The following is an 11,660-nucleotide window of genomic DNA, read 5'->3' on the forward strand; positions in this document are numbered from 1 at the left end:
AATTAACTCAAACCACCTGCAAAGGCCTTTAAATGGTCTTTCAGTCTAGTTCTATAGGCTACACAATCATGGGGAAGACTGCTGACTTGACAGTTGTCCAAAAGACGACCATCGACACCTTGCACAAGGAGGGCAAGACACAAAAGGTCATCGCAGACCAAAACCCACTGACTCATTTCATTGAAAAGATTACAGACCTATCATTCCCAGAAGGAATGCATATTACCACCAAGCCAGAGTTTTGAACAAAAAAAGTTTTGTGATGAAAAGGAACAGCGTTATAGTGATTTAGGGCTAACCTTGTAAATTATATTTTATGAAATTTGGGACATTTTGAGATCTTGCAAGATCTGTTAGTGTTAAATGGGTTTGGGACAATGCTTGCTGCAACCACACCACATTTTAGGTCAATATTTGTGAAATTGGCTGAGTTACAGCCATTCTTGTGTTTTCTAGGTTCAGTTAGCTGTGGCAGCTTTCTTGAATTAGGTCCAAAGGTTATTCAGTTGTAGATGTTTATCCAACGATTACTTTCTGAAAGTTTCATTGAAATCTATCTGGATCCAAATCCACCTGAATAGTTCATGACAAAGTTTTGAAAGCATATATCACATGATCAATTAGAGCTTAGAGTATGTGTTGATGGTGAGTCTCAGCTACGACCACACCAAAGTTCAGCTCAATATATAAAAAACTGGTTGAGTTACAGCTATTTTTGTAGTGGCCATCTTGAATGGGGTTGACTTCAAAAGTTACTTAGTTGTAGGTGTCCATCCAGTGATTACTTCCTGAGCAGTTCGTTCAATTTTGTCCAATGGTTTTTGAGATATTTTGCTAGCAGTATAGACAAAGGAACACACAAACTTGGGCAAAAACATTATTGCTCCGTCATTTTTATCCATTATATGCAGAATTTAAAATATCTCTTTGGGTATTTGCAAAGGTGAGGAGCAAAACAGACTCATACTGCCAAATATGAATTACTCTAAATTGCTGCTAATTGCTTATAAGTGTTCATTTGACCAGGGTGGTCCTCAATTAGTGGTTTTAAAAAAGTTATAATTTGTTCTGCTTTCTTTCTCCTTTTCTCCCTGTTTCTTGTTTTTTTTCCCCTCCATCCAGGTTGGTGGTTTGACGCGTGCGGTTTCTCCAACCTTAACGGGATCTACTACACAGTCGGCCACAACATCAGGAAGCTCAACGGCATCAAGTGGCACCACTTCAGAGGCCCCAGCTACTCCCTGCACTCCACCTCCATGATGGTCCGACCGTACGACTTCTAACAGCATATGTCCATCCCTGTGAAGGCTTGACTTCTGACAACAAGCCTTCAGCGCTTATGGCTCGTTCTTCTGCAGACATAACTTCCTGATAATCTCCAAACTGTAGGAAGTCTCCTAAGCTCCAACCCTGGGATGCCCTCTGGATCCAACATGGCGCAGAACTCACAGTCTCACCAGTGGATCCACCATCAAAGTCTTGCAGCGTAAAGACATGTCAGGAACTTTGGACCCATGAAGGATGAAGCAGAAAATCCAGTTCAGTTTGTTAATTTGAGATAATTATTTAGATTTCACAATAACTGGTCACTTTTTAAAGCTGTTTCTGAAGCCAGAAGTGGTGTTGCTCGTCTTTGTACTCATTTCAAAAGAAAAACAAACAATAAATTAAAAACCTAGCATTTCCTCATGGAATGCATATCACCCGCCGTCTCTCATGCCAGTGTTTTAGACTAAGATAATCTTACATTGAGCAATGACAGAGTAACAGCTACTTTGGTCCAACCTTGAAAATAATATTACATGCACTCGTTTGCAACATTGCAATTTCTCACGTGATCTTTGAGTGCTTGGAATATGTGTTGTGAATAACTGTCAGCTACTACCACACCAAATTTAAGGTCAATATCTGTAAACTTTACTGAGGTATAGCCATTTATGTGTAGGGTGAAGTTGTTTAGCTGTGTCAGCCATCTTGAAACGGGTTGTAGAGGTACATTCAGTGACTGTTTTCTGAAGGTTTCAATAAAATCCATCCAGTGTTTCATGAGATATTCCACTAACAGACAGTCAGAGCTGACTCCAATGTTTAATGGTAAAGTTTTAAAAACAGATTTTACACAATCAGTTAGTGCTCAGACTATAAGCTGGGGATTCGTCTCGGCTACTTCAGTAAAATCTGTCAACTGGTGCATGAATTATTTTTATTTGGCTAATGGTACAGACAAACACACACACACCTCAATAAAAAGTTTGTAGGGAAAACAGGGTCAGAAGTTTGTGTTTACTGGTACTTTCCTTCATGATTCCAGAGAAAGTCTTCTGGTAAAATTTACGAGCTCCATTAACTGAAGCAAAACACTTCCTGAGAGCATTTATCTGAAGGATTCCAGTGACAGAAAGTTTATTTTCTATACTGAGAGGTCGAAAATGTGGAAGGAAGGCCAGAAACCCTTAAAATAATTCTTAAGATTTTAAAATTGCTTCTAAAGTGCACCAGGAGGGAAGCAGTGTTAAATACTGAAAGATGATGTCAAGATGTTGGTGAAAAGTCTGACTGGTAATTTCTGTCATATTTTGTCAATAAAGACTTTTTTTATTATTATTTTTAATCTGAAATGAATGAAAATAATTAGTTATAGTGAAGTAGTGAGGGGATCAAAAGATGTTAAACGATGTTTAAATTATTATATGAGGTTGGAAGTTTTTGTTTAAGATAAAATGTTTGCTTTGTCAAGCATTGTCAGTTTATTTGGTCACATGAGAAAGTTAAAGGCTTGGCATTCCTTTAAGGAATGCATATCGCCCGCCACATTGTGTGGCAAAAATTGGTCAAAGCTTTTGGTCATTGGTCATTTTGGTCAAAGCTTAAATGCTGTAATGCAATATTTTGAGATCTCTAGTGATGCAGTAGCACTCAGAGTATGTGTTGAAGATGACTCTCAGCTACAACCACAACAAGATTTATATAATACAAGAGTATAAGACTCGCCTTTTTTATGGAATAAAAATCCAACCAGCAGTAAAACAAATGATTCACAGCAACTGGACAAACAGTACATCAGGAAGTAGAGAGCAGTGAAGAAAATATATTCATTTATTCTTTTTTTGGTACCAAAGACTCAGAGGAAAACGTGCACAAAGAGGCAGGAGCTTTCATGTCTGACTGAAGTTAAACACACTTTCATACATCAGGAACAAAGAAAAGGAGCCAGATCAGAGTCGTGACAAGATGAAGCCCGTGAACTCAATCAGATCACGATGTTGGAACATCAGGAACTGCAGCAGATGATCCGCAGCAGGAGGAAGTGATTCTGCCCTGATGGGCTCCTTCTGTGGTCTGGATCTGTTGCAGAAGGCCTGCTGGCTTGGCTGACGGGGCCAAATGAAAACCCTCATGTGCAGCGAGACTAAACAAGGAGCATGTTTTACTCACAAGAATCAAACACACAGATGTGTGTGTTGTTTCTGAGGTGCCAAAACAGACAAAAATGTGACAAACAGACAAATATCAGTGCATCTAAATTCTGATTCCTGCATACAGGGCAGGAAACAACTTCTGGACTTATTGATAATAAACAGAAACTAAGGAATAATTAAAGGGCGTGCTAACATTAGACTTCCAGCTGTAAGGGCGGTTTTCACTATTGTTCAGGAAATAACGGCATGCAAACTGAATTTTTACTGTAATTTGTGATTGATTACATTTTTATATGGCAACACTTACTGCTGGAAGGAAGGAAATGATTAGAAAAGAAACAAATAAATTGGACAGGAAGGATATTAGCAAACAAAAGCCAAATCAATCTTTTTATTCACTTGTTTTATGATGGGTAAATTTGAACAATGAAAGAAGAAATAAATAAATATCTACACATGTTGTGATTCAATGAAGTCGAAAGACTGAAGTGAATAAATGCTGCTTTGATTATTTGCTTAATCTGAACAATCTGCAGGATTTTCTTGTTTCTTGCTGGACTTTTGTTTTACATCAATGCTCCAATGGCACTCATTCAAACAATAAATAAATGAAAGTACATATTTATTCAATTCAGCACATTGGTTTTCTAACATTTCCTTTTGAGCTGTTTTACTTCTTTAATGCACTCATCATGTGACATGAGCTTCAGTTTGAGATTAAAGTGTGACAAACATAATTTACTGTAGCTACTTTCTGCTGTTATTCTTCCTCTGTAGCTCTTTTCATGTGCCTCATTCATTGTTTTTATACTTTGCATTTCAATTGATTCAATTTATTTATTTTAAAAACACTAGTTTATGAAAAAGTCTCCTCAGAGTGTTTTACAGAAACAGGTCCAGTTTAGTCTAATATAAAAGCCAACAGCTTGCATTGACTCTTCACTTTGATGCAGTCCCCCATCCTGAGCAAGCGCAAGGTGGTGGGTGACAGTGGGGAGGGATGACTCCCTTTTAACAAGAACCAGAACCAGGAGGAGCAGCCATCAACTGGCTGGGGGTTACCGGGACAAAAGGACACAAACACAGAGGTTTGTGGGCAAAACTGAAAGTTGGTTCCAAAAGCAAAGGAACCTGAGAACTGAAAGCTCCCAACTCCTGTTTTAAAACCTCTAGGAACCACAAGTAAACCTGCAGTCTGAAAGCAAAGAGCTTTGTTGCAAAAATATGAGGTTATGAGATATCGAAGATGATGGAGATGGCTAGGATGGACATGTTTAAAACTTTAAAGCATCAGTATATTTCATTGCTCCTTTTTTACAGCCGTTCCCAGAAACCTGAAGCCAAAAGATAAAACTTTCCATCTCTGGGGTTCTTTTCTCGTTATGTATCCCTTTTTGTCCATGCACATAAGTGTGTCCTCAGCATACTGACCACCTCATTTCTAACGAACTCATTCTGTTGCTGCTGCTGTTGGGTTTTACTGCTACCGTTTTATAATGGCAAGTCATAATACAGCCAGAAAATCTCCTGTGACCGAGAAAGAATTATTCCATTTCGATTTGGTATAATCTTGTGAAAAAAGACATCTGTAAACCTGTTGACAGCACATAACCAACTGCAGACACGGCTCGTATTTTATCTTTATAGGCACCTGGCTCCACTGTAGCTCAGTGGAGAGAGGTCGTCTTCCAGTTGGAAGATCAGGGGTTTAGTTTGAAGCTGTATAGTGTCAAAATGTCTTTTGGCTAGACGCTGAACCCCCCCCTTTCCCTTCATATGTTTGTGTGATTTAGAACAGAAGGAAAATGGAGTGTGTGGTTTTATCTTTACTGTTTGTTGTCATCAGCTGTGTTATGATCAATTTAATGTTGTTTTAATGTACAAACAGACATGATAAAAATTCCCTTTTTTTCAGAGATAAACTTGTGCAGTAACACTTGTTCACATTAAGAAGCAGCATCTTGCAGAGAAAATATAAAAAGTTATGCTTCTTGTTTTAATAAAACATGTAATACTACATTCCTGCTATTCCCAGCTGAGTCTTTAATAGTGTTCCAAGCTGGTCCGTTTTGTTTGCCAGCACGTTTCCCATGACAAATAAGGAGGATGTTGTATAACTTGCTCCTTGTTCTCCCTTTTAGCTTCAGTTCTTTATTAACTTCATTTAGAGTCTTGTTCTTTAAAAGTTCTGATATAACTTAAAATTTACAACAATACAAGGACAAAAGAATAGTTAAGTTAAAACTTACCAATCAATCTGTTAATGGATTTTGTAATATAGCACATTTTTAAAGCATTGTATATCATAAAAAATAATAAATGCATTCATAGCTTGACTGTGCAGGATTCACTGATTACGTTTGGCCTATTTAGTGAAGTGATTTTATGTCCAACATCATCATGAAAATAAAGTTTAAAAACAATAACAAAGCAATAACAAATTGTATATTTAGATATGAAGTGATCCAACGAAACACTAAGAATCATTAAATTACAAATTATTCATTCAGTTAAAGTTCTGTCTTACACAGACTCGTATTTTTCAAAGTAATTTCTGTATTTACATCCCAGTGTCTAATTAATTATAAATAATTAGTATTTTTATTGTCATCATTATTATTTATATTTAGTACTTAAAACCAATTTAGGCCAATAAACTCGACTCATGTAAAAGGTGTGGCTCTGCTTCCCTCTTGTGGCCAATATGCGGTAATACAACAACGTTAGATTAGACTGCGACAATCTAAATAAAAAATAGTAGAATATAATGTTATTGTACATGAAAGCTAAATATGTTGCAGTCTGTATTGTTACAGACACATAAAAAATCTGAAAAGCTTACCACAGTTAAAATGGTAATATACTGTATATATATATATTTTTTTATTTTTTTTATTTTTTTATTAGCAAACAATAAACACACAGGAACAGTATAGAACAATAGTTACAAACATAAATACAGCATCCAAGGGCTTTACAGAACATAGAACAATTAGTTTACAAAGTCAAAATCAAATCGTTGCTCGAGGGTTGCAGTTCTTTAAGGGCAGTTAGGATTTGAATGGCTTTAGCATTTGAGCTTAGTTTTAAGGATTCAATATAAATATTAATAGAAGATAATAAGATCTGGAAATTGGGCTTTTGCTGTAAATACTTGGAGGTGTGAATATGATATTTACCATAAATAATAAAAAAGTTAACAACATATAAAAATTCTTTTTTTGCAAGTTTACATTTCTCCATTCCAAACAAAACATCCTTATTTGTCAAAGTAATATTGAGATTTTTTTTGTGAAAGAAAATTGACATATCTCTCCAGAATATTTTGGTGTAATTACAATCCCAAAAAAGATGAACAAGCTTTTCTTCATTAATTTTACAGAAAGTACACATAGGGTCCAGATCCCATTTATATCTTTTAATTAAAAATGTTTTAACAGGATAAACATTATGAATAATTTTATAAGAAATTTCTCTTAGTTTATTATTTATTAAGTATTTTTTTAGAAGCAACCAAGTCCATTTCCAATTTATATTTTCAAAAATGTTGGACCAATAAAATACACAAGCTGGTGAAAAAACAACATCTCGTAATAAAATATTTCTTAACTTTTTGTTGGTTGTTTTCTTACTTATAAAAGGACAATCATAATCAATATAAATGGAGTCTGGATCAAAACTTGGCATTGAGTGAATTTGATCTGGAGGTAAATATGATAAAAGCTTTAATGACCCACTGGGGATTGCGTCAAACACCACAGCAAATTCTTTAGGAGTAACAGGAAATTGAAAAAGTGACAAAAAGTCCATATAAGACAATAAATGACCATTTGGATTTAGTAATTGGCTTACACGCAATATTCCTCTGTCAAACCATTTTCTATAAAATATTGTCTTATTTTTATATTTAATGTCTTCATTATTCCAGATATAATATTTATGAGGAGAAAAATTGTGTTTGTACATAAGTGACCAGCTTAACAGCATTTGTTTATGAAACAGAGATAATTTTAGGGGTATTTTAGGTATATTATAATTGCATCTAAGAAGAAAGGGTAATCCTCCAATTTTCTCAAAGTTGTAAATGGGAATAGCATTCCATATAGAGTTTGGGTTTTTTAAAATGTTTTTTAAATACTTAATTTTGAATGAGTTGTTTAAAGATGTGAACTCAAGGGCCTCAATTCCACCTTTTTCAACTTTATTCATTAGAATATTTTTCTTGACAAGATGGCATTTCTTTTTCCATATAAAGTTAAAGTTTATTTTATTAACATTAGTACTGATTTGTTTGGGAACATCAAGAGCAAGGGCCGGATAAACGAGTCTAGATAAGCCTTCAGCTTTGACTAGTAATGAACGTCCAAAAAGAGAGAGATCTCGCTGGAGCCATAAATTAAATCTTTGTTCAACTGTTTTAATTATGGGGTTAAAATTTTCTACTGATCTTATATTTTGATCTTTAATTATTGTGATTCCAAGATATTTAACTTTGTCTTTTATAGGAATGTTGAGGAATGTGCCTTTTAAAGTAGATTTAATGGAAAGTAATTCACATTTGTTTAGATTTAAAGTTAAACCAGAAGCTTTGGAAAAGGTGTTGATGATTTCAATAGAGTTTTTTATTTCACATTTGTTCTTTAAAAAAAGCGCAGTATCATCAGCAAGCTGGGAAATTACGATATTTCTGTTTGCAACATTAATCCCTGTGATTTTTTCCTTGATTTTAACTGAAAGAATTTGCATGGCCAGAATAAATAAATATGGGGAGACTGGACATCCTTGTCTGAGACCTCTCTTCAAATAAAATCTTTTAGTGCAGCCATGTGGCAATTTTACAGATGCATTACAATTCTTATATAACATTTGACAACTTTTAGTTAAGATTTGTCCGTATCCGAATACTTCTAATGTTTTAAACAGAAATGTATGTTCAATTGTGTCAAAGGCTTTAAAAAAATCCAGAAATAAAATGAGACCATCCCCTTCTATTAAGTCAGAGTAATCTAGCAGATCCAATATAAGTCTAATATTATTAGTTATATGTCTACCTGGTATGAAACCAGATTGCGTTTCATCAACCACTTCTTCAAGAGTATTCTTAATTTTTGTAGCAATACAGCTTGCAATATTTTATAGTCATTTTGTAGTAATGTAATTGGTCGCCAATTATCCAAAAGAAGCTTGTCTTTTTGAGGTTTAGGGATCAATGTAATGAGACCTTGGGTCATTGTTGGTGGAAGTGATCCAGAATCTAAACTTTCAAGATAGACTTGATGTAAAAATGGCGATAGCTGATCTGAAAACTTTTTATAAAATTCTGCATTGAGGCCATCGGTCCCAGGTGACTTGTTTAGCTTTAATTTATTGATGGATTTTTGGATTTCGTCAAGTGTAATCAAAGAATCACATTGTTCTTTATTATTTTCACTAATTTGTTGCATTTTATTTAAAGAGTTAACAAATTGTGTGACATTTTCTTCAGAACATCTTGACTGATAAAGGTCTTTGAAAAAAGCTTCACAGTGAGAAGAGATTTGGACAGGATCTTCACAGATATTGTTATTGATTTGAAGTTTCATAATACTGTTAAAAATTTGATGTCTTTTTTCTAATCTAAAAAAGTAAGAAGAGTTTTTTTCTCCTTCTTCTAACCATTTCTGTCTCGATCTGATGTACGCACCTTTAGCTTTGGAAGTGTAAATCATGTCCAGGTTCAGTTATAATTGGTTTAATCTAATTTTTTGTTCTTCAGACACATTTTCTGGTAGGATATTGTTCAGTAAAATAATTTCTTTTATTATTTCTGATTCTTTTTTACTTTTTCTTTTAGCAATTTCAGCTCCAGTTTTCATAAACATTTTTCGAAGTTCAAATTTTAGGAGTTCCCAATTTTTACTAAATTCTTTCTGACTGCAAGCTGTATTCCAATATTTTACAATTATTTGTTTAATGTTTTCTTCTACTGTTTTATTTTATAAAAGTGAAGAGTTGAGTTTCCAGTAAGCTGTAATTTGTTTTTTTCCACACTGGTTTAATTTAGTTCTTTCAATTAAAATAAGCTTGTGGTCTGATAAAGGAGCTGGAAGAATATTTGACTTAATTTCATCCGCTATTAAATCAGACACCAGCCAGAAATCAATTCTCGACTTGAAGGAGCCCGTTTTGTTTTGCCATGTAAATTCAATTTTGGAGTTATTTTTTTGTCTCCATACATCCGTCAGGCCGAAGGTCGATATAAAGTCTTTTAGAACTGTGTTTGGATTTGTATTAACCCTTGGAGGAAATCTATCCAATGCATCATCAAGAGTCAAATTGAAGTCCCCACCAATAATAATATTCATATTATGATATTTTCCACATAAGTAATTCACCCTGTCACCTAATCTATCATAAAGTTGCACATTTTCTGCTTTGGTATTATATCCATATATAGAAGCCAACAAAAGAATTTCTTCATTAACTGATACAACTAATAAAACAAAATGTCCATATGTATCTAAGAGTGAACATAATACATCTCCACTGAAGTTGTTCCGTAATATTGCTACTCCTGCTGATTGATTAGAGCCATGTGCCAGCCATATTTCATCCCCCCACTGAGTTTTCCAGAATTTGGTATCGTTTGCAGTTGAATGAGTTTCTTGGATAAAGTAGAAATCAGCCTTAAAATTTTTAAGATACAAAAAAGTTGCCTTTCTTTTAGTGTTGTTCCTTAACCCTCGAGCATTAAGTGAAATAACTTTAAAAAAAGAAATGCTACTAAGAGTTGTAGCTTCTAACCCAGAAAATGGAGTTACAGGAAGATCTAACAAACTCTCCCAACAGAGAAATTATATGATAAACGGAGCTTTTTCAATATCCAAATGCCATTACTTAACTGCTAGTTCTGATTCTCAAGATGTCTTCTAGTCATTAGCAGGTTCAAGTTCTTTCCTCTTTCCTCCTTTGTCAATAACAAAGGCTCTGGGACCGATGTAGAAGGCTGTTTTCCCTTCTTTGCGTGCTTTTTTCACCAGCGGCCACAGCATGTTCCTTCTCTGACGGTCCTCTGGGGAGAAGTCCTCCTTGAAGCGCAGGTTGTTTGATTTCAGAAAAGATGACTGCTTGGCCGCCTTCCATACCGCATCCCTGTAGTGTCTCATGGAGAACTGGATCATCACTTCTCGAGGACGTCTAGATCCTGTAACGCGACCCAGCCGGTGTACGCTGTCGATGACGTCTGGTAGTTTTTCTTTGCATTCTGGTGCCGTCTTCTGGCAAATGGAAATAACCTTGCAACGAATATCTTCTCTTTCTTCTTCATCTATTCCCGAAAGTCGCAAGTCCCATCTTCTTTTATAACGTGAAAGTTCGAGCAGCTCATTTTCCATTTGCAACATCTTTTTTTCTGATTTCTCAACTCTCCTGACGGTTTCTGTCATCTTCTCTTGCATTTCTTTCATTTCAGCGTGGATGTAATCCACCGAATCTTTGAGATCATTTATGCTAGCTTGCAAACCGTCCGCTCTCTCGTTTATTGTCAACTTTAAAGTTGCTATGATGTTTTCGGCGAAGTCATGGTCATCCGTCGATTTGTGACTTTTAGCCGACATCTTAGTTGGTGTATTTTCCGTGCTGATAGATTTGCGCTTACCACTTGCAGCCATTCGAAGTTTTCAGGACGTCTTTTTTAAGCACAATATTTAACGAAGATATTGGAATAAATACTCCCCTGCGTTAAAGCAGCAATAATAGCTCCTTATCCAGACAATCTCGGGAGAGCTTGCAAAGAACGACCACTCACGCCGCCATCTTGCTCGGCCCCCTACTGTATCTACCTTTACTATAGAAAAAAAAAAAATGCCAACAAAAATAAAAACAAGCTTTGTGCCCTCTTGTGGCCGCAATCCGGTATTACAACAACGTTTTCTTAGCTAAAATTTAAATAAAGATACTAAAATACAATGTTATTGTGCATGGAAACAGCTCTCTCTGCAAACCCAATTAACATATATAAAAAATAAAAGATGTTTAGCTTTTAATGCCCGAGCTAAGCTTTTGTGGATGGGGCATTTCTTGTGTATTACTTTATTTTTTCCAACAAATTATTTAAAAAAAAATAGTGTCCACTGAATAAAAGTAAAACTTAAAAATTTAAAAATTTAAAAATTTAGGTTACATCTCTCAAAGATTATTTTATATTTTATTTCGATGTGATTTTGTTATATTTCTTTTTTTTTCTTTTGCTATGACGTCAAC

At 35.0% G+C, this 11,660-nt stretch overlaps 1 protein-coding gene across 2 annotated transcripts in view; it reads left to right on the forward strand.

The window, feature by feature from the left end:
- Positions 1–1,860, forward strand: part of angpt4 (angiopoietin 4) — a 78,281-nt gene extending 76,421 nt beyond the window's left edge. For both annotated transcript variants that reach the window (XM_037975032.1, XM_025009417.2), the window contains one exon: positions 1,123–1,860. In XM_037975032.1, the coding sequence (XP_037830960.1) occupies positions 1,123–1,283 (161 nt within the window). In that variant the 3' untranslated portion in view covers positions 1,284–1,860. The remainder of the gene's footprint in view (positions 1–1,122) is intronic.
- Positions 1,861–11,660: the final 9,800 nt, after the last annotated feature.

Source organism: Kryptolebias marmoratus, linkage group LG4 (assembly GCF_001649575.2).
Source record: "Kryptolebias marmoratus isolate JLee-2015 linkage group LG4, ASM164957v2, whole genome shotgun sequence".
NCBI lineage: Eukaryota > Metazoa > Chordata > Actinopteri > Cyprinodontiformes > Rivulidae > Kryptolebias > Kryptolebias marmoratus.